Below are 23487 nucleotides of genomic sequence, written 5' to 3' on the forward strand. Positions count from 1 at the left end.
ACGTGCATCTGACTTAACGTGGGTATTGGAGAATCAAACTTGAATCCTTAGGCTTCACAGGCACCTTAACTGCTAAGCCATCTCACCAGCCCCCAAACTTTATTTTTAAAATTATTATATTTATTTGGGAGAAAGAGGCAGATAGAGAATGGATGCTCCAGGGCCTCTAGCCTCTGCAAATGAACTCTATATGCATTCATCACTGTGCATTTGGCTTTTATGTGGGTGCTGGGGAATCAAACGTGGGTCGTTAGGCTTTGCAGGCAAGTGCCTTAACTACTGAGCCATCTCTCCAGCCCTGGAGCAAATGTTTTTGACTATGCAAAGTGTTGAACAATTTAATATAAACTATTTTCTAATCTTTAATACAATATTTTTTAATTTTTTTCTTAATTTTTATTAACATTTCCCATGATTATAAAAAAAATCCCATGGTAATACCCTCTCTTCCCCCTCCCCCGCTTTTCCCTTTGAAATTCCATTCTCCATCATATCCCCTCCCCATCTCAATCATTCTACTTTTTAAAAAATTTTTATTAACGTTTTCCATGACCTTTCCTCTCCCACACTTTCCCCTTGAAATTCCATTCTCCATCATATTACCTCCCCATCTCAATCATTGTACTTACATATATATAATACCAACCTATTAAGTACCCTCCTCTCTTCCTTTCTCTTCCCTTTATATCTCCTTTTTAACTTACTGGCCAATACTTTTTTAAATACTTCATTTTAGTTAGATGAAAAATGAATAGTAACAAAGGTATTTATCATCAATTTTTCCAAAAGCAATACCTGCTCACTTCAGAGAAGCCGGAAAACTCAGAATACAAGGGAGGAAATGAAGCCACTGGCAATCTCACAGTCATGGATAGTCATGATGCACTGTTTTTTTCTGGCCAGCATTCCCGCGTATGCTTCTTTGCTTAGTAAAGTCAAGAGTATGGTACACACTTGTTTGCATTCTGCTTTTATCCCTAACATCTCATGGCATTTCTTTTTCTCTCTCTTTTTTTTTTTCCAAGGTAGGGTCTTGTTCTAGCCCAGGATAACCTGGAATTCACCATGTAGTCTCAGGGTGGCCTCGAACTCATGGCAATCCTCTTACCTCTGCCTCCTGAGTACTGAGATTAAAGGCGTGCACCACCACGCCCAGTTCATGGCATTTCTCTATGACCTTTCAAAACATACAGTGTTTAAATGATTAATGGTATTAGGACAGATAACATTCTGTCATTGTGGACACTATAAAATTAACCATTTCCTCCTTGAGGAACTTTCATTTCTAATGTTTTTGCTGCTGTGAAAAATAATACAAGTAACAGATTGTATTTAATTTAAAAATTAAAATCTGGGCTGGAAAGATGGATTAGCGGTTAAGCGCTTGCCTGTGAAACCTAAGGACCCCGGTTTGGGGCTCGATTCCCCAGGACCCACATTAGCCAGATGCAGAAGGGGGCACATGCGTCTAGAGTTCATTTGCAGTGGCTGGAGGCCCTGGTGCACCCATTCTCTCTCTCTGTCGCTCTTTTTGTTTTAATTTTTTTTTTATTTTACTTATTTATTTGAGAACAACAGAGAGAAAGAGGCAGAGAGAGAGAGAGAATGGGCGTGCCAGGACTTCCAGCCACTGCAAACAAACTCCAGATGCATGCACTCCCCCCTTGTGCATCTGGCTAACGTGGGTCCTGGGGAATCGAGTCTCGAACCGGGGTCCTTAGACTTCACAGGCAAGCACTTAACCACTAATCCATCTCTCCAGCCCTCTCTGTCACTCTTAAATAAATAAATAAAAATAAACAAAAAACATTTTAATCTATGATTCTTTCCCAGGAATCAGAACTCCCAGAATATCACAATATTGCTCAATAGAAGGATCTGAACATTTTAAAGCCTTTAAACACTTGAAACCTATTTTGAAATTAATGTGTCGTTTGGATGAATTCTATGAAAGTGTGTATTTCATCCAAATGACACATTAATTTCAACTACAGCATTAAACAATAGCGTCTATAGTCTGTATCACCGGGAGGCCTCACGTTTATCTACATGTTCACAATACATTCTCTCTTAACTGAGTATTACATTAGGCTGAGCCACCATTAGTTTGTGAAATAATAACCCCCTGGTAAGCTGAGTTACTTAACTGGTTGGCTGTTCTGTGTGTCATCTGTGTGTTTGTGTCTCTGGAATGTTACTTTTCAATTGTGTCTATTGCAGAAGTGTTCCATTAATTATCCTGTAATTATAAGTGTGCAACTTAATGAAATATTATATTAAAACAAGTTTCTGTGCAGAGAAAAGTGAACGTCTTGAAGAGCTCCCAATGGTCAACATCTCATGTAAGTGCAGCTGATCAGAGGTGGAAGACGATATGCATATGAGAGGGAAAGCATCAGACTAGGGATTCTGTCCTCTTCTTCCCAAATGCTGCCAGTTGAATAGGAAAGCTTAGACCGATGGCTACAGCAGGGCAGCACTGACCCCTAGGGGTTATGTTAGAAACTTTTGAGGCCATTATCAGTTGGCGGATGGACAGCAGGAACATTATACAATCTGTGAGGGCCTGCAGGATTTTGGTCAGTCCCACAGTGATCATACAGATAGAAGCCTGGTTTTTCCTCTCAGGGGGAAACATAGTAACTCCCTAATGATGGGCTTCACATAGGCGCTTCCTTAGAGTGCAGTGTGGAAAGGAGATGGGCAGAGAAAAATGGAGAAACGCAGCACACTGCCTTAGTCAGATGAGCAACCCCACTGATGCATTCTGCTGAAAGTATGTCCCCTCCAGGTGATGACACTTCACGTATGGTCTTCCTCTTTAAGACCCATAGCCTCAGGTTCGTCACCACCCTCATCACATGCACACAGAATCAAAGACTTCTATTGTCTACAAATGAGCTAATACTCTGTGAAACTACCACAGTCAGCCACCTAAAACAAGCAGTCTGAAGAACTGTGAGCCTAGCAGAGCCAGAGGAGACATGATGGAAGTCCTGATGACAGCCTTGAGAACGGTTTCTCAGGCCTTACTGAAGACAGGCGAGGAACACTAAGTTATTCTCTTTTTCATTGATTTATTTTATTTAAACGAGAGAGTGAGGGGTGGAGAGAATGGGCACACTAGGGCCTTCAGCCAATGTAAATGAACTCCACCTTGTGCATCTGGCTTATGTGAGTCCTGGGGAATCAAACCTGGGTCATTTGGCTTTGCAGGCAGGTGCCTTAACCACTAAGCTATCTCTCTAGCCCTAGGTTATTTTCTATCACTAGACACTGTTGGTTTGCACACAGCACTCATTTTCACCACAACTGGCCCAGAGAGAAGGCAAGATGAGAAAACTAGAAGGAATCTGGAGTTCTTGCTATCTCTGAACCTCCTATCAATCCATTCAGAATTTCTGAAGTGCCTGCTCTTGGGCTGTTATTTGTTTATATGCAGAGACACAATGAATGAATAGGCCTGCCAGGGCCTCTAGCTGCCGCCAACTCCAGGCGCATGCGCCAGTCTGTGCATCTGGCTTACGTGGGTCCTGGGTTATTGAGCCTGGGTCCTTCGGCTTTGCAGGCAAGCACCTTCACAGCTGAGCCATGTCTCCAGAACCACCTCCCCCCTCCTCTCACTTTTTAAAAATTTATTCATGAAGGTCTTACTTATCCCAGGCTGGCCTCAAACTCACTGCATAGCCTAGGATGACCCTCAATTTCTGATTCTCCTGCCTCTACCTCCTAGGGCTGGGATTACATGTGCTGCTATGCCTGCTATATACAGTGGTGGAGATTGAACCCAGGACTTCGTGCATCCTAGGCAAGCACTCAACTGACTGACACCCCCAGCCCCTACTTGGATATTTTCTTATTACCAGAAGCAAGCATCCTGTGCCATGCTATCAGCACTGTGCTGTGGACAATGTCGGTGTCCCTGCAAATTCATGTCTAATCTCCAAAGTGACAGTATTCAACAAAGAAACCATTGGGAGGTAGATTATGAGGGCAGAACCTTCCTGAATTCTTGTAACAGATACGGTATAATCTCTCCACTCTGTGGAGACAGTGAGAAGGTGCTTGTCTACCAGTCAGACACTGGATGCCACGATCTTCATCTTGGATGCCTTAGCCTCCTGAACTCAGAAATGTCATTTCAAGCCAACTAATATACAGTATTTTTGTTAGTCTAAATTATGACCTACTCACAATCCTAGTCAGAGTGCCACACAGGGAAGCCAGAAGTGATTTCTGTTCAGTCATTGGCTTTTTTTTAAAAAAGAAAAAAATCACATTCTTATTATTTTTAGTGTGTGTGAGGTGTACCTGATGTGTGTATGGACATGTACAGATGCATGTACCCCAGCAAGCACACTTAAAACTTGCAGAGAGATAGACACACAGAGAGAACAGGCTTGCCAGGGCCATCAGCCACTGCAAACAAACTCCAGATGTCTGTACCTCTTGGTGCACCTGGCTTTATGTGGGTATTGGGGAATCAAACCCAGGTCCTGAGCCACCTACACTCCTGCTCGTTTGGGGGCTTTTTTTTTTTTGGTTTTTTTGAGGTAGTCTCCCTCTAGTCCGGGCTGACCTGGATTGGTCCCAGGGTGGCCCTCAAACTCTGAATGATCCTCCTACCTCTGCCTCCCAAGTGCTGGGATTAAAGGCGTGCACCACCAGCTCCTTTTTTAATGCGTACACACAGGTGAAAGGAGACCAGTCAGGCCACTTAGCCAACAAGCCTGAGATCTTTTTTCTGCCTCCCCAGTACAGGGACTACAGGCACATGCCACTACGTCCAACATTTATCTGGGTACTGGGATCAAACTGGGGTCTCCATGTATGTGAAGTAAGGCCCCTACCCACTGAGCTGTCTCCTCAGCCACCAGCATCAGCTCTTCATTCAAGACACCGTACTGAATGCGAGCCTCGGCCTCGCAGGCCTCCCAGAGGGGCACCGCGCAAGCTGGGACAGCAAGCTGGGGTTCAGCCTCTCATCATGGGGAGCAGGGAGGCGTCCTGCGCCACCTCTCCCCTTCTCAGGCACTTCACCCGCTAGGGCGCTGCTCTAATTCTTGGCAAAGCCTGGCCATGTATTTTTTTCAGCCAATCTAGGGATGAAGTAAAGACTATCTTTTGGCAAGATTTACTTAAGCAGAGACGTCTTCTTCCCCTGGAAGTTAAGTTTCAAATTGAATCCCATTCGATAACTCTAGTTACTCAACACTTGAAATGGGCGTTACTAAGTCCCTGTGACCTGCCGTTTGAGATGTAATCTTTATCTCCTTATTTTATCTCCCACAATCCTTTCTTGTTTCTGTTCCTTTTCCACACTTCCCTACCCACAGGAATCACAAAACTGCAGCTACTGGTACGGAATGAACTTGCACGCCCTTTCAAACTCTTTATGTAAGGGCAACCTTTTAGAAAGAACTTGCAGGACAGAAGTTTACAAATTAAATACTCATTTAAACTTTTATTTCAGTCTGCAAGCATGATTTGTTTAAATTGCTCCCACAAGTCCATCTCATGCAAGAAGGAAATGTCAGGGCTTCCAGCAGTACAAGTATGTTTGACATCGCCTATCCAAAGGTCTTCCTGGACAGCCTACGTGCAGTTCGACCAAAATGAGGTTTTTACCCTTCCTGCTATAAAATCATGGTTTTGAAACCCATCAAATGTCAATCAGCAGAGAAGACCACTGGGCTGACTTCATGTATCTAAGTTATCATGCCACTGAACATACTTTATCCTAACAGATGCGGACATCACGAAGACCACAGGGTGGGGAAGACTCCTCACTGCAGGTTTACAGCCCTTCCCCAGAGCAGTCTGTGGTCTAGACTTCTTCTCTCATCATGGTATTTCCTCCAAGAGCGGAGGACTCGAGACTAAACTCAGGGAAGGTTTACTACCAGAGACTAGTGTGGGAGGTGATGAACTGCAGTCGCGAGGCAGAATCTAAGCAACACTGACACTGATGGGACACCCGAGCGCTGCCTTCAATCCACGAGGGTGACTTTACCTGCCTAGCTGCTTTCCTTCTCACAGGGTAACTGAGTACTCAGTGACACAAAATATGCTATAGCCTAGTCCATTGTCTGGGAACCCAGTAAATTATTATCCCTTCCTCATCAAAAAGAAGTGAGATTACGGCAGGAGAGATGGCTTAGCAATTAAGGCACCTGCCTGTAAAGCCTAAGGACTAATGTTTGACTCTCCAGGTCTCACGCAAGCCAGACACACAAGTGCGCAAGGTGGCACACACCTCTGAGTTTGACTGCAGCGGCTAGGGGCACTGGTGCACCAAGTCTCTCACTGTCAAATTAAAAGGAAAAAAAGCCAGTCTGTTGGGCTTGCTTCAAAAAACAAAAAAATAAAGAAAAGAAATGCGATTTAGTCCTTGAACTTTGAAAGTATTTTATACATATAAAATATTAGTTTTCCTATCAGTATCCTTGTCAGAACGATTCTCAATTGCTCTCAAGTGACTTCTTTGTAAAATAAACACTTTATGCTGTTTGAAGTACACATGAAGTTTCATTTTGTTCAGAGCTCTTTACTTTCCATCATGAAAAGTTGTTTCTGAGGAACTGAAACCCCAGAAGATAACTACCATACACAAAATGTTAAGTGTTTTAAATGATGAATCAAAAGCAGCCTTGAGGAGAAATAATAATTGACAGAAGGTAGAACGCAGTCCCTGAAGAGAACTGTTCTAATTACTACCCAAAGAGCAAAGTTACAGAGCTCCATTCAAGGTCATAGAGCACTTCTTGACAATTAGGCTTGGAGGAGGGGCGAGACAGGAAAGGGAAATGGCCTTAAGGATAATTTGAATTGGGACAGCAATCCATCAGTCCCAACACTTCTGTGTCCTGGTGTCTCAAATCACATTGTTTCCTTTTATCTCCATCTTCACTGACATCTCCAAGCAGCCTTCACAGAGCTAAATAATAGTTGTCAATGTGTTAGGATTCAAAATTTCAATCCAGTAGCCGTCAGGATCTTGAATAAATGCCAGACCTTTCATTTTACCTGTAAAATGAAATTTTTCATTACTGGAAAGACAGAAACCTCTTAAAATCTAACACATTTTTAACAAGATTCTAACTTATATTTTAATGAAATATATTACTTTTGTTACCACATGTGCCAGGTATTTTCCAGTTCACTAGTGACAGTAATCAAACAACCAAGACACTCGAGGCTTTGTCACACAATATCCTGGGAGACCCAAGCTCTGTCAGTCATATTCTGACTCCCTGAAATTCAAAACTGGGATTGAGAGAGACAACTAGGCCCAAGCTGCTTGCTTAGATGTGTGACTGTGGCCTAGGACCAAAGATGCCCACTTGACTGGACTCCTACCTCTGCCTCCTTACCCTGTGTCAAGGAATACAAGGTGGGAGCATGGTAAGACCCTCCACGGTGACGGCTGAGGAGGAATGGACTGGGGGAGTAGTGTCTCGCCCTGATCTGGGTAGGTGGCAGTTGGGACTCAGACCACAAGGCAGTTAGTCATGGCCATGGAAGAGTCAGCAGAAGGTTTACTTCTGATTACCGTTATGTCGTGGGCCGCAGCAGCGTCTGCTTTTGCCCTTGTGAATCTCAAGCAACAGGGTCCCAGATGTCCCTGGGAGTCCAGAGGAGCACAGAAAGCTTTGACAGTGAAGACACAGTCAGCCTAGTCTGTCTGCTAAGTGCCCTACAGAACCGCGAGTGACTGTAAAAAAATCCAAACAACAGTTTTAGGTTGTCCCCTGGCCTCCACATACACATGTTGAGGCATGCACATGCCACGCACATGCATACACAGACACACACACACACCCTAAGGAAAAAGGGAAAAAAAATAGTCCAATCTAGGTAATAACAACATGGTTGGGGTATTGAGGATAAGTTGCTTACTTACTGAGGAACTTTAGATAGTAACTATTTTACGTGGAAAAAAAAAGAAGCATAATAAAGCATTCATTTCCTTTTTGGAGACAGGAAGGGGACTGAATCTGTGTCCCTCTACATGTTAGGCAAGGGGTTTAACCACTGAGCTACACCCCCAGCTCACAGAACAGTGGTGGTGTACATCTGTAATCCCAGCACTGTAGTCCAGACTGGAGACAGAGGGATCATGAATCTGACAGCCAGTCTGGACTACACTGCACAGTCCTGTCTAGAAAAATAAAAGTATGCAAACAGACAAAATTAAACTAATTATTATAGCGGAAACAGTTATCTAAGTAAAATGGTCTTGATACATGTAAATTCAAAAAAATTCAGATATCTGCTACCGCAAAGAGGCATAACTAAAATGTAAGTGTGGGGGTTTGATTCAGGCATCCCCCATAAGCTTAGGCATTCTGAATGCTAGGTTCCCCGCTGATGGAGTTTTGGAAATTAATGCCTCCGGAGGGAGTGTACTGTTGGGGGCAGGATTATGAGTGTTACAGCGTTTCCCCATGCCAGTGTTTGGCACACTTTCCTGTTGCTATTGTCTACCTTATGTTGGCTAGGGGGTGATATCCACCCTCTGCTCATGCCATTGTTTTCCCTGCCATCATGGAGCTTCCCCCTCGAGCATGTAAGCCAAAGTAAACCTCTTTTTCCCAGAAGCTGCTCTTGGTTGGGTGATTACTACCAGCAATGCGAACCTGATTGCAATGGTAAGTATATATACCAGCATTAAAAAATGAAAAACAGGGCTGGAGAAATGGCTTAGAGGTTAAGCGCTTGCCTGTGAAGCCTAAGGAACCCGATTCAAGGCTCGATTCCCCAGACCCATTTTAGACAGATGCACAAGGGGGTCCAAGCGTTTGGAGTTCATTTGCAGTGGCTGAAGGCCCTGGCACGCCCATTCTATCTGCCTCTTTCTGTCTCTGTTGCTCTCAAATAAATAAGTAAACAAAAAAAAAAAAAAAAAAAGAAAACAAAATTAAAATGGGGGGACTGGAGAGATGGCTTAGCAATTCAGGCACTTGCCTGCAAAGCCTAAGGGCCCAGGTTCAGTTACAAAGTACCACATAAGCCAGAAGCACAAGGTGGTGCATGTGTCTAGAGTTCTTTTGCAGTGGCTGAAGACCCTGGCACACACTCATTCTCTCTCCCCCCACAAAAGAAATAAAATTTTTAGAAGAAAAAAAATTTTTAATGAAAAACAGGACTGGAGAGATGGATAGCTTAGCAGTTAAAGTGTTTTCCTGCAAAGCCAAAAGACCCTGGTTTGATTCCCCAAGACCCATGTAAGCCAGATGCACAAAGTGGTGCATGCACTTTGTTTGCAGTGGCTGAAGTCCCTGGCACAGCCATTCTCTCCAATAAATAAATAAAAATATATACTAAAACAGTCCAGGTATGGTGGAGCATGCCTTTAATCTCAGTACTCGGGAGGCAGAGGGAAGAAGATTGCTGTGAGTCTGAGGCCACCCAGAGACTACATAGTGAATTCTAGGTCAGCCTAGGCTAGAGTGAGACCCTACCTCAAAAAAAAAAAAAAAAAAAAAAAAAAAAGAATGGTAAACAGCAGGCAAGGCACAGCTATATGAACAGTAAGACACGCTTGACGTACTTGATCTTGGGGTGGCCAGATACACTCTAAAAGAGTAAAAGGTGTGCCAATTAGAGATTGTAGACTGGAAACAGAAGGAGTCTCAGTTTTTCTTTAAAAAAAAATTATTTATTACTTATTTGCGGAGGGTGGGGAGAAAATGGGTGCACCAGGGTCTCTAACCACTGCAAATGACCTCCAGGTGCATGCGCCACCATGTGCATATGGCTTACTGGGTTCTAGGAATCAAACCTGGGTCCTTAGACTTTGCAGGCAAACACCTTAACCATTAAGCCACCTCTCCAGTCCAGAGCCTAGGTTTTTGTTTTATTTATTTATTTATTTATTTATTTGAGAGCGACAGACACAGAGAGAAAGACAGATAGAGGGAGAGAGAGAATGGGCGCGCCAGGGCTTCCAGCCACTGCAAACGAACTCCAGACGCGTGCGCCCCCTTGTGCATCTGGCTAACGTGGGACCTGGGGAACTGAGCCTCGAACCGGGGTCCTTAGGCTTCACAGGCAAGCGCTTAACCGCTAAGCCATCTCTCCAGCCCAGGTTTTTGGTTTTGATGTTTTAAAATTTATCTATATTTTGAGAGAGAGATAAAGGGAGGGAGGGAGGATAGGTGGAAGAGAGAATGGGTGCTCCAGGGCCTTCAGCCACTGCGAACCAACTCCAGACATGTGCGCCCCCTTGTGAGCATGAGTGACACTGCATGCTTGCATCACTGTGCATCTGGCTTATGTGGGAGCTGGAGATTCAAATACCAGTTCTTAGTCTTGGCAGGCAAGCACCTTAACCACTAAGCCATCTATCCATCCCCAGAGCCTAAATCTATCTCCCCAGATCCTTTGTCTAGTCCCTTGTGAAACCACCAACATGCTATCTTTCAGTTCCCTAAAATAAGCAGGCACTCTTCTAAATGTTTTCCTTCTCTCATTACATTGGCTGAAGCTTATAGTCTCAGATCAATAGCACCCCCTGTGGGTGCTCATAAATATTGTACTAGACTGACTCACCATCATCAGGTTTCTTCACAAACTTGACGCCCAGTTCTTCAAATCTTTTACAAGCACTATAGACATCAGGAACAGCAAGTCCAATGTGACCTTAGGTGATATCCCCAAGAAACAACAGAGAAGGAATAAGTAATCACAGCACTGTACAAAGTGCCACTAATGGCTTCTGAAAGTCATTTATTTCAAACATTAGGCACTTGAAAACACAAATTTAAGGAGATTTGAAATGTACATTGAAGAATAAAGCAGTCTAACTGGCTGGACACAAGTGAATAAACACTTGCTCTGAATTATGTTATTTTAAAATAAACCAAATACTGGTTAACAAAGAGTTCAACCTGTGAAGCACAATCTCTACCAGAAAGTTATCATTTATTCATACTTAATGGGTTTACTGTTGGCACTGACTATGCTGCTGTCAGCTGAAGCTCGTCATTCTGTCATCTTGACAAGAAGTTTTACACAAAGCCAGAAGTGTACGCTATCAGAAACTGAGATGTTTTTTAACCCTAGTTTTTCTGATTTTGTTTGCTTGTGTTTTTAACTGAAAACTCTCCTAGAGGGGATGGGGTGCAGTTTACTGGTCAAGTGCTTGCTGCATGCACAAAGCCCCACATTTCATACCAAGTACCACTTTAAAAAAAAAAAAAACAAAAAAAACTTCATTTTTACTTTATTTATTTGAGAGTGAGAGAGAGAGAGAAAGAGGAAGAGAGAATGGGCACGCCAGGGCCTTCAGCCACTACAAACCAACTCCAGATACATGTGCCCCTTGTGCATCTGGCTAACATGGGTCCTGGGGGATCCTGTGGCTTTTCAGGCAAACGTCTTAACTGCTAAGCCATCTCTCCAGCCCCCAAGTACAACATTTTTAAAAGAAATTACTAGAAATATAATACTGAGACTTTAAAGTAAATGCAATGTTTAGATTGAGACTAAAATAGTATTACCTCCTAAATAAGATCATATGTAGAAGATAAAAATAATGGTTTCTCTAATAAATTGACTCCACTTGAAAATCAGGCCATTAACTGCTTTAGGGTTACTGCACTCATAAATATGGATGCCTTGCAACATCACACAATGCACCTGTATACAGACAAACTTACCGAATCCCCGAGGGTCGGAGTTGCCATTGTGGTAACTCTGGGTCTCATCATCTTCAGTGCCCCAATTGCTACAGAAGCAGGAAAAACACAACTGTGATGGCTGCTGGTTTCAACCCGAGGGAGAAAGAACCAACTTGGGGACACATCTCGAAGGGGGGACAACCCTCCCTGAATGTGAAAGACACTTTCCAACTGACCACTTAAGGAAAAAGCAGTGTCTCCTGAGTGCCTGTTCTTCCTGAACACGCGCCTCTTGTCTGTTATGTTGCTAACACCAGACTCCATCTTTGTTGGCCTTCAAACATGGATTCAATACTCCAGGGAGCTCTAGGCCTCCAGCACTGGTTTGGGGTGGCCAAGGCCAAGTTCTCTGCCACCCCAGCATGCAAATGGCCATTATTTGAATATCCAAACATCCCCTACCAAGGAAGTCAAAGTAATAAACTCGGCCCTTCATTTTTATCTGTGAGACGGGTCCTGGGCTCAGACTCCTGATCTTCCTGCCTCCATCGCCTTAGTGCTGGAATTACAGGCACCCAAAAAAATCCCCTTTGATAATGAATATACACACTCCACTGGTTTGTCCCTGCCCAACACAATCACTTTACAGTTCTGACCTACAGACTAGCCAGTTTGAAAGGAGATCTCATCTTTGAAGTCTTGCCAGGTACATACACTCCTTTACATACGTGCCCAAACCCTACTACAAATATTGAATTCTCACCAGTATAAGAGAAAAGTGGGGAAAGCAGTACTCTTAACTAGATTAAGGAGACAGTCAAGTCAGGCATCTGGACAAGAGCAAGACAGACAATCATGGCAGCTACCCCATATGTGCCATGTACATACATCATCAAACCATCACGTATGTGCCAAGTACACACGTCATCAAGCTATCCCATGTGTGCTAAGTACCACACATGGCATCAAACTATCATGCATGTGCTAACTACACATACATCATCAAGCCCTCAAGCCATTCCATCAGGGCTAGATTTGAAAACTCGCTGCTGTGGACCTGAGACTGCCACTCATGCAGGCAATATGATCTTTCAGTGTGAGAGCCAAGACTCACGTCTAGTTGAGGGGCAGACACTAAATCAGGCACGGGGCAACAGTGCTCTTTTGGTAGTGACTAAAAAGAGCAAGGAAACAACATGAAGAAATAAAACTTATTTTGAGATTACAAAAATGCCTCACAATTTGAATGTGAATCATTGCCAAACGGCTTGCAATTGTTTTAAAGGAGCATGTATTTCTGGGTCAAAATGCAGTAAAATATTTAAAGAACAAAAACTTGAATGTTGGAAGACATCAGTGGTAGCACCTAAGCATTAGCTAGCTATACTCTGGCAAATACGTCACCATTTCAGGATTTTATGTTCTTTACAAAAGCAGTGTTCTTATATGCCCTACAGATATGTTGGGCTCTGAAAGGCCCAGGTGTGAGGTCTAGTGGAACTTCCTGAGCCTAGCTAAAGTTTGGCGACCTATCTCTGGCCAGCTAGGACTCAGCAAGACGCCTAATGGCTTCTGGCCTGCTACCTCTGCACGGCAATTGTAATTACCATTTCCATAGTTACAGTTTACTTTTGGCCCTTACCTCTTCCCCCATCCTAAAATCCCTGCCTTCATTCCCAACATGATATAGGCAATTGCTCAGCGTAATAAAGCGAGTTGTTTCTGCAAGTTCCTGCATCGAAAAGACTCCCGACTCAGGGTGGTTTTTCTGCGGTGGCCAGGAGAGGTCTGGGTCGTCCAACACTCATCATCCTCCTCAATCCCTAGGGAGGAACCAGCAGGCTTCCCTCGGCACTACCTACCTGCCCGGGAAGGAGCACCACACAGATACAGCAACAATAAAAACACCAAAGATCCATGTGAAAAACCTCAAGCATAATTTACAAATTAAGTTAGACTGGTAAGCAAAGTTTGTTTTTTTCAAAAGCCCCTTAGGGAATTTTAGACCACACGCATGTATGAAGACGGCAATTCATACTCACTGTGTCAACTCCAGTGTAGCTTTCCTGGAGAACGTCCATGCTACCCTTTCATTCTTATCTGTGGGGATGTCATTCTTATCCTCATAAGCCAGGAAATAAAGTGAAAACTTCATAGAAGGAAAGTCGAGTTTTTGGAGTAGCCTGAAGTTAAACAAGCCAGGATCACTAGGAGGAATGGCTGAGTCGCAGTACGTCAGCATGGTTTAACACTCTGCGCGTAAGAGTAACGCAGAGTAGTTATCAGTGCACAAAGTTAGAGCAAAGTGAGTGCGGGAAAACACTCAGAAAAACCAGTGAAATACAAAATAAACAAGAAAATGTTTGCTTGCCAATTTAAAAAACTTACTAACTTAACCTGGGTGTGGTGGTACACACCTTTGATCCCAGCACTTGGTGGGAGGATTGGTGTGAGTTCAAGGTCAATTTGAGATTGAGATTACACAGTGAATTCCAGGTCAGCCAGGACTCACAGCAAGACCCTGCCTCGAAAAGTGGGGCCAAAAGTTTACTTATTTGTGTATGTATGTGCCTCGGTGACAACGGCACCTTCTTTGAGATTGGCTCTCATCACTGCAAACGAACTGTCAGCCCGCAAACAAGGGTCAGAAGACTAGCTCGCCCCACCTCGGACTCTCCAGCTCTGCCTGCCATGTTACAGAGGCTCTGGGATCAGGTGCATGCGCCTCTCTGCTTCGGGCTCTACGTGGGTGCTGGAGAACTGAACGCAGGCCATCAGTCTTTGCAAGTAAGTGCCTTTAACCGCTGAGCCATCTCCCCAGCCCTGATTTCCACCACCCCTCACTGTGTTGTTGAGGATGACTGGATTTTCTGTGGAACCCAGGCTGGCCTCAGACTCATCTCCTACCTCAGTTTCACAAGTGCTAGGATTAAAGGCATGGGCCACCACACCCAGTTCTCGATTCTTCAAATTTAATGAAATTTCACTAGAATTCTAATTATTAGTTTATAAATGGAAAAGGATATTTAAAAAATTCTTTACCAAGACACATACTTAGTTGTGGTTAAGCTTCCTCTTGCCCTCTTCTGCCCATCTCCCCCCCACCCTGCTTAAAGAGTTTGCTTTTTAGTGAACAGTGCCTCTCGGAAAAATGCAGCTACTGATCTCTTAGTGTGCTAATAAAACTTCTAAGCAAGGAAAGTGAGGCCAGAGAGCAGGAAAGATGGAAGAGTAGATTACGCTCACATCACAGAAGACATGAATGTCAATGGTAAGGAGAAAGGTGAAACAGGATTACGGCTGTTGGAAGGTCACTAGGTATGGAAAGGTCCCATGAGAGCAGTTTCAACAGGGTGGAGCAGCAGAAGCTGGGTGTCACTGGACAAGGAGGGACAGGGCGGCCAGGCAAGAAAAGCAGCAGCCAGCTCCACTGAGCTCTAAGCAGCGGCAGGACGGTGGAGGCAGCAGGAAGCAGAAGCAAGAACCATTCTCAAAGACTTGCCTGTAGGTTGAAGGGTCAGTGGGAAAGGGGAGGCTTTACTAATCCCGAGGTTGTAAACAAGGTAACTGAATTTATAACTTCTCTGTAAGCAGTGGAATAAGAATGCATGTAATACCAGCTTTTTCAGATCATGGAGGATTAAGTGCTCAAAGATGACCCAGAGCAATGGGCTGAAAGCCAAGTTTTTGGAGGGCGGCAATTTACTCATCACTGCTAACCCACATGCCTTGGCTATGGAGATTCAGGCACTGAATTGCCACACAGAAAACTTACTGCGACATGTATACAAGAGGCTCAAAAGCCCCCTTAGGACAACTACCCTGCACCTTTGAAAGCAGCCTGTAGACCTTCAAGCCAGATGGGAACTCAGGCGAATGAACCTGCTGCATGCCACTTTTCTCGGCAGGGCAAGCTACACCCTACAGGGGTGCGTGGACTCAAATCCCAGCTTGCCATGTGGCAGAAACTTCAGCTCTAATCTTTGTCCTCTGCAGGTATAAGGCAGAGATATAAGCAATCCAGAAGGTCGGCTGAGACTGTGGGACGAAATCACATGGTTGGTAACTGGAAACAACAGCCTGTCCTCGTTCTGTACTTGACACACGCTGCCCTGGTGCACATGGGAAGCATGACAGACTGTCAGAGCAGAGGTGGACCGCTCCTCATTGTATCTTTTTCAGAACTGATCAGACTTTCTAAATGGACCAGCCCGTGGTAAGTGACTTGCTCTCTCATCAGCAGAGGTTATCTAGGTAGTATATTAAAGATTATTTCACTCTTCATGTATCTATGTTAGACAAAAACAAAAACAAAAAACTCATTTTGGGAAACAAATCAAGAAAAGTAAAATCACTGATTATACCTCAATAAGACTGAGGTGCCAGGAAGAAAAATAACATAAGCACATGAAAATGCTCTGAAGATTACAAATCCGGTGGCTGTCACCAGCATGGCAAAAAGAATGTAGTCTATAAAAATGGAGCCAGAGGCATATTTAAGTAAATCTATTCATCTTCTGAGTAATATGGCCTGACAATTATATTTTTGGAAGCAAACAAAAGGCTGAAGGCAGTCGGAAGATGTAGAGGTCTGAGGCTTCAGCGGGCTGCTCCCAGGCAGCAGAGACTTGAAGGAGAGGAAAGATGATGAACAGCTTGCCTTTCACTGCCCGTAAGCCTGGCCCCAATAGAAAAGAAAGGGAACTTACCAAAGCCCTGTCTGGTTGGGCCTGCTTGCAAACTCCTGGCTCCAAAGAACTTTTGAAAATGGTTCTGCAAATATCCCCTGTGTTTGCAAAGCTATGGATTTCAGTGTTAAGGGGCTAAGAAATACTTGACTCACGTCATTCCAAGAATTCTTGTGTAAAAGTCCAGTGACTTCTTCGGATCTTTAACTCTTAGCATGGTCTGCTGAAAGAGGAAGTCCTGAAAGAAACCATGTGCTAATCACCTTTAACGTTCACCACTGACAGCCAACATTAATTGTGTTTGTTAGAACAAGATACCAACAGTCCACCTAGGAACACAGCATTAACAGAGTGCAAAAGATTTAAAAGAAAAAGAAACTGTATCTTTAGCCTGGGAAGTTCCCATACCTATGGCCTCCAATGCCCAGTGGTCCTCTGCCCACTATGTTCTTGGTACAGGCCCCTGGGTGGGGCAGCTGAGTGCCAAATTAACACGCATTCTAGGAATGACCTTTACCTAACAATGAATTTAAAAATCTGGCTTTCAGGGCTGGAGAGATGGCTTAGCGGTTAAGTGCCTGCCTGTGAAGCCTAAGGACCCCGGTTCGAGGCTCGGTTCCCCAGGTCCCACGTTAGTCAGATGCACAAGGGGGCGCACGCGTCTGGAGTTCGTTTGCAGAGGCTGGAAGCCCTGGCGCGCCCATTCTCTCTCTCTCCCTCTAGCTGTCTTTCTCTGTGTCTGTTGCTCTCAAATAAATAAATAAAAAATTTAAAAAAAAAAAAAAGGTGTGCGCCATCGCACCCGGATAAAAAAAAAAAAATCTGGTTTTCAGGCTGGAGAGATGGCTTAGCAGTTAAGGTGCTTGCCTGCAAAGCCTAAGGACCCATGATGAACTCTCCAGAACTGACAGAAGCCAGATGCACAAAATGACACATGAACAAAGTCACACATGCACACAAGGTGGTGCACATATCTGGAGTTCGGTTACAGTGGCTGTAGGAGGCAGAGGTAGGAGGATCGCCATGAGTTCAAGGCCACCCTGAGACAACACAGTGAATTCCAGGTGAGCCTGGGCTAGAGTGAGACCCTACCAAAAAGAAACCCAGTCTGTTGGGCTTTCTTCAAAACTAAAAATCTGGCTTTCTTTACTCCCCAGTGAGACAACTTTTTTTTTGTCTTTTTGACACAAAGTCTTATATTATATACCCCAAGTTGGCCTCAAATTGTACACATAGCCAAGGCTGACCTTGAGTCCCCAATCCTCCTGCCTCCACGTCCAGAATGCTGAGATCATGGGCATGTGCCACCATGCCCTGCTTTATTTTGTTTTTTTGTTTTTTTTGTTTTATCGGTTTTTCGAGGTAGGGTCTCACTGTGGTCCAGGCTGACCTGGAATTAACTCTGTAGTCTCAGGGTGGCCTTGAACTCACGGCGATCCTCCTACCTCTGCCTCCCAAGTGCTGGGATTAAAGGCGTGCGCCACCACACCCGGCCATGCCCTGCTTTAGTAAGACAATTCTGATGCACCTCATACATGGACCCGCAGATCTCAGCAGGATGCAACAGTGACAAAGACACCTACTGATGGTCACCCTTCCCCACGAGACACAGCTTTGAATCACTACTTTCCCAATAAGCTCCTAGCAGCACCTGTTTCCTGACTGATTTTGGCCAACTCAACCCAGAACCTGATTTGACATAACAGAGTCCAACCAGTACAACATTTGTTGAATGAATACATCAATGCCCTTGCTGAACCATTTACTAGTAACCATGGCAACTAGGAAGAAATTACAAGACCCTCGAGACTCCTAGAGAATCAAGAGGTAAAACGTTACTATCTCTAATACCTTTGTGAAACACTTCAATTCCCACCGAAGACAGAAGGCTTGACTGATAAGAGGGTATAGAATATATAAATTCATGGAGTAGTAAATTAAAATTATGACTACCATTAACAATATTTTGACTAGAAGTTTCATTTTAAGCTGGGTATGGTGGTGCATGCCTTTAATCCCAGCACTCAGGAGGCCAAGGTATAAGGATCATTATAAGTTCAAGACCAGAGGCTGGAGGGATGGCTTAGCAGTTAAAGCATTTGTCTGCAAAGTAAAAGGGCCCAGGTTCAATTCCCCGGACCCAAGTAAGCCAGATGCACAAGGGGGCACACAGTGGCTGGAGCCCTGGGGCACCCATTCTCTCTCTCCCTCTCTTTCTCTGTGTCAAATAAATAAATAAAATATTTAAGTTCAAGGCCAGGCTGAGACTACATAGTGAATTCCAGGTCAGTCTGGGCTAGAGCGAGACCCTACCCTTGAAAAACCAAAATGAAGTAATTAAATAAAATAAAAGGAGCTTCACTTCATTAAGTACAACAACTTTTGTATATTAACTAATAATCATTTATTACTATTACTATTATTATTTTGGTGACAGGATCTCATGTAGCCTATGCTAATCTTGACTGCTATGCAGCCAAGGATGACTTTTCACTCCTGATCCTCCTGCCTCTACCTCAGGAATGCAAGGGTTGTAGGAGTGTTGCACCCAACCCAGTTTATGGGTTGCTGGGAATTAAACTTAGGGCTTTGTGCATGCCAGGCAAGCACTCTACCAGCTGAGCTCCATCCCCAGCCCTGGCACAATCTTTCTATGAGGTATCACTATCGACAAGTATTATGCCCCATGTGACAGAGAAGCCAAACTGAGCGATGTGTTCACTGTCCAAGCCTCCTAACTCCAGGTCTCCCTTTACCACAAGCATCTCCCAGGCCGCAAGTCTGTTAATCTCGTCAGGGTCCCGAGGGTCTTGTCGGTACTCCCACCGATTGGACAAAACAGACCTGGCAATTCTGACCACTCCCTGGGCAGTCACACAGCCTCCTCTCCCCTGTAACTCATTCTCTATCATGAAGAAATGGTATATTTCTAATTTTTGTTAATTTCTTTTTTGGGGGGAGTTATATTTTTATTGACAGCTTCCATAATTATAGGCAATAAACTATGGTAATTCCCTCTCCCATCACTTTGCTTTTGCAGCTCCACTCTCCATCATTTCCCCTACCCCTCTTTTTTTTTTTATTAATTTTTTATTTATTTGAGAGCGACAGACACAGAGAGAAAGACAGATAGAGGGAGAGAGAGAGAATGGGTGCGCCAGGGCTTCCAGCCTCTGCAAACGAACTCCAGACGCGTGCGCCCCCTTGTGCATCTGGCTAATGTGGGACCTGGGGAACCGAGCCTCGAACCGGGGTCCTTAGGCTTTACAGGCAAGCGCTTAACTGCTAAGCCATCTCTCCAGCCCCTCCCCTACCCCTCTTAGTCAGTCTCTTTTTTTATTTTGATGTCATCATTTTTTCCTCCTATTATGATGTTCTTGTGTAGGTAGTGTCAGGCGCTGTGGGGTCATGGATATCTAGGCCATTCTGAGTCTGGAAGAGTGCATTGTAAACAGTTCTACCCTTCCTTTGGCTCTTACATTTAATTTTTGTTAATTTCAAGCCATTAAAATTTTCATTTCAGGGCTGGAGAGAAGGCTTGGTGGCTAAGGTGCTTGCCTGCAAAGCCAAAGGACCCAGGTCTGATTGCGCAGGACCCACATAAACCACATGCCCAAAGTGACATGTGTCTGGAGTTCATGTGTAGCAGCTGAAGGCCCTGGAGAACCCACTGTTTGTCTGTCTGTCTGCCTCTCTCTCAAATAAATAATAAAACAATTCAAAAACTTTTTTTTTTTCCAAAAAAGCAAGAGTCTGGGAGACAGCTCAGTGGGTAAAGTGTTTGCCTTGCAACACGAGGACCTGAGTTCAATCCCCAGTACCCATGTAAAAACCAGACACAAGCCGGGAGTGGTGGCACACTTAATCCCAGCACTCGGGAGGCAGAGGTAGGTGAATCGGTGTGAGTTTGAGGCCACCCTGAGATTACATAGTGAATTCCAGGTCAGCCTGAGCTAGAGTGAGACCCTATCCCAAAAAAACAAGAAAAAAGCAAAAGAAAGGCCAGGCATCTATAATCCCAGGGCTGAGGAGGCAGAGACAGGTGGATCCCTGGAGCTCACTGGTCAGCCAGTCTAGCATAACTGTTGAGCTCCGGACCAATGAGACCCTGTTTCAAAGGAGGAGGAGGGCGTTCCTGAAGACAACATCCAACATTATCTTGATTTCCACACACAGGCACACATGTGTGTCCACACACATATGAACACATATATACACATATGCATATGTACCACAAGCTCACAAAAGAAAGAAAATCAGCTTCTGATATCTGGGCACAGGCCTGGCACCTTCCTTTGAACAGTCAAAAAACCACTAGGATGTCACTCTGGGACTATAATGAAAGGTGACAAAAAATTCCAAAACTTGAATTTTTTTGTTTGTTTGTTTTTTTGTTTTTCAAGGCGGAGTCTCCCTCTAGCCCAGGCTGACCTGGAATTCACTATGTAGTCTCAGGGTGGCTTCCAATTCATGGTGATCCTACCTCTGCCTCCCTCCCGAGTGCTGGGATTAAAGGCACGTGCCACCATGCCCGGCTTGAAGCACTTTTATAAAGCAGCAAGACCACTTACTTCCATGTCAGTGCTTAACCAGCACAGACTAAAGCAAGAGCCTGGAAACACACACAGGGGCCAGTACCTCCCTTTCCAGCTATCATGAGTGCCGACGGCTTTCTTGCCTATCCTACCGCTGTGTTGGACAAGCCCAAGCAAAAGCTCCCGTGCTCTTCCAGGCCAGACCCGGGTGACTTCAGAGGCTTGACTCAACAGTCCTCAGGGGAACGCTGTCCTCCCATGCGAGGAGTGGCGCCTGGCCGCTGCTCTGCGGTCCTGGGGCAAGTCACAGGTACATACTATATCCCCAAGATGCCCCAGATGATTCTATGAAGCACTCGGGCACTGCTATGAAGGACCTGGCCTTAAAATATAAAGATTAGTGCTGGAGAGATGGCTTAGCAGTTAAAGCACTTACCAGCAAAGTCAAAGGACCCAGGTTCAAGTCCCCAGGACCCACGTAAACTAGGATGCACAAGGTGGCGCATGCATCTGGAGTTCGTTTGCAATGGCTTGAGGCCCTGGCATGCCTATTCTTCCCCGCCACAAATAAAAAATATATTTTTTAAAAATACGCAGATTATCCTCCATCAGCTATGAAGGTTCAAAATAATCACAGGAGACCCTAAAGAGGAAAGCAGAAACCAGAGAAAAGGCAAAGAGAGGGCAGCAGTGAAGGAAACCTTGGAGGCCCAGCTGCACAGTGCCAAGAAGTCAAAGAGCGCTCTCGGCCACCAGTATCCTGGCCACGGAGAGGACAGTAGGAAGCCACCTGAACTGGAAACAGGTGCTTCTCCAGCACCTCCAGTAAGAACACAGTCCAGTCAATACCTTGCTTTGAAACTGGTTCTCATGTTAGATGGCTACATAACCGTGAGACCATCCTCTCTAACCAAGCCACACCCAATGATTATTTCTTCAGTATCACCAGGCCTTTCATTTCACATGCAGAGGGAGGACACACACACACACACACACACACACACACACACACACACACACACAGGCACACGATGGTTCTACAGCTGCGACCCTAAGCAAATCATTACTTTCCTTGGGCCTCAGTTTCCACATCTCTAGAATGAGGACAGTTAGTTTCTAGCTCCTATGGTGAAATCCAAATGCAAATTGAATAAAGCCAAAGTGCTTAGCATGAAGCTCAGCCAGCCTCTATCTGCTTCGCTGTTGTTATAAAACACACCAGCATTTCCACTGCTCCACTGCTCTTGGTTCTCAAGTCTGCACTCCCCTCCCCCACACCTCCAGCCCCAGCTCTGGACTCACACCTGCAACCTACTGACCATCACATCCAACGGAGCCAGAATATCACATCCATTACATCCCTAACAAGCAATGTTTCCCATAATCCCATCAGGGGCTGCCTCAACAACCTCCAGTCAGCCCAAGCAAGACACAAATTCCTCCTCTCTCCAGTCAGATCCAATCCAATCTGGGCATCCCACCTCACAAAGCTTTACAATATCAACGGCTCACTAATCCCAAATCCATCTTATGTTAGAGTTGGTATATGTTTGGTGACAAGAGAAGACCTCATCCCGAACATCCCAGGAACCCCCAAAGTGCCTACCATGTTCGTTACAGACAGTACACCATCAGTGACCAAGCTAAATTTAATTCAAAGAGGGTTTTGGGGTTCGTTTTCTTTTCCCCCCTTTCAAGGCAAATTCCAGGATTACTGCTTGAGTCAGTACCCAGAAACAGGTGGGTGGAGGCTAGAAGTGTGGGCTCCTCCCTGGGAAAGTCACTCAAGACCTGAGTCTAAATCTCCTTATTTGTAAAACGGAGATAATAATTATCCCTTCTGCCCGGAGTTGCTATGAATGTACTTCAAACACCAAGCCAGGCCCTGGCATGCGTAATACATACCAGCTATTCCTATGTCTCCACCTGGCTTTCCAGGGCCCAAAGTTGCTGACCTCAAAACAATGAACAGTCCAGTCAAATCAAGGATAATGAGGAGAATGGGAAATGTAAATTAAAATGTAAGAAAGTATACTTGCCTTGTTTTTTTTAATGCAAGAGACACAGAGACCTTGCATGCTTGCATCACCTTGTGCATCTGATTTATATGGGACCTGGAGAGTCAAACATGAGTCCCTACACTTTGCAGACAAGCGCCTTAACCACTAAGCCATCACTCCAGCCCTACTTAATATATTTTTAAAGATTTCTCCACAATTGGTTTTCTCTTATTATTATTACTCTGGTGCTGAGGATTGACCCAATGCTAAATAAACATGCTTTCTACCACCAACCCACACCCCCAGCCCTGGAATCTTTTTTTGTTTGACATTGCCTGGTAAACAAAATCCTCAGCCATCTGGGAAACTGACTAACACAAAATAAGTCTCCGGAATCTGTGCTGGTTTGCTTGTTTTGAAACAGCTTAGTGGGAAAAATCCTCAATAAAGTGAGAAATTAGGGTTGGAGAGATGGCTTAGCGGTTAAGCGCTTGCCTGTGAAGCCTAAGGACCCCGGTTCAAGGCTCGGTTCCCCAGGTCCCACGTTAGCCAGATGCACAAGGGGGCGCACGCATCTGGAGTTCGTTTGCAGAGGCTGGAAGCCCTGGCACGCCCATTCTCTCTCTCACCCTCTATCTGT

General features: G+C 44.7%; 1 protein-coding gene across 1 annotated transcript in view; it reads right to left on the reverse strand.

The window, feature by feature from the left end:
* Nucleotides 1-5436: 5436 nt before the first annotated feature.
* Glo1 (glyoxalase I) overlaps nucleotides 5437-23487 on the reverse strand; it is a 19995-nt gene continuing 1944 nt past the window's right edge. The window contains exons 2-6 of the mRNA XM_045156686.1: nucleotides 16468-16550; nucleotides 13667-13807; nucleotides 11664-11731; nucleotides 10555-10644; nucleotides 5437-7026 (exon numbers count right to left, since the gene is read on the reverse strand). Coding sequence (XP_045012621.1) covers nucleotides 6938-7026; nucleotides 10555-10644; nucleotides 11664-11731; nucleotides 13667-13807; nucleotides 16468-16550 — 471 coding nt within the window. The 3' untranslated portion in view covers nucleotides 5437-6937. The remainder of the gene's footprint in view (nucleotides 7027-10554; nucleotides 10645-11663; nucleotides 11732-13666; nucleotides 13808-16467; nucleotides 16551-23487) is intronic.

This window comes from Jaculus jaculus, chromosome 8 (assembly GCF_020740685.1).
Source record: "Jaculus jaculus isolate mJacJac1 chromosome 8, mJacJac1.mat.Y.cur, whole genome shotgun sequence".
Taxonomy (NCBI): domain Eukaryota; kingdom Metazoa; phylum Chordata; class Mammalia; order Rodentia; family Dipodidae; genus Jaculus; species Jaculus jaculus.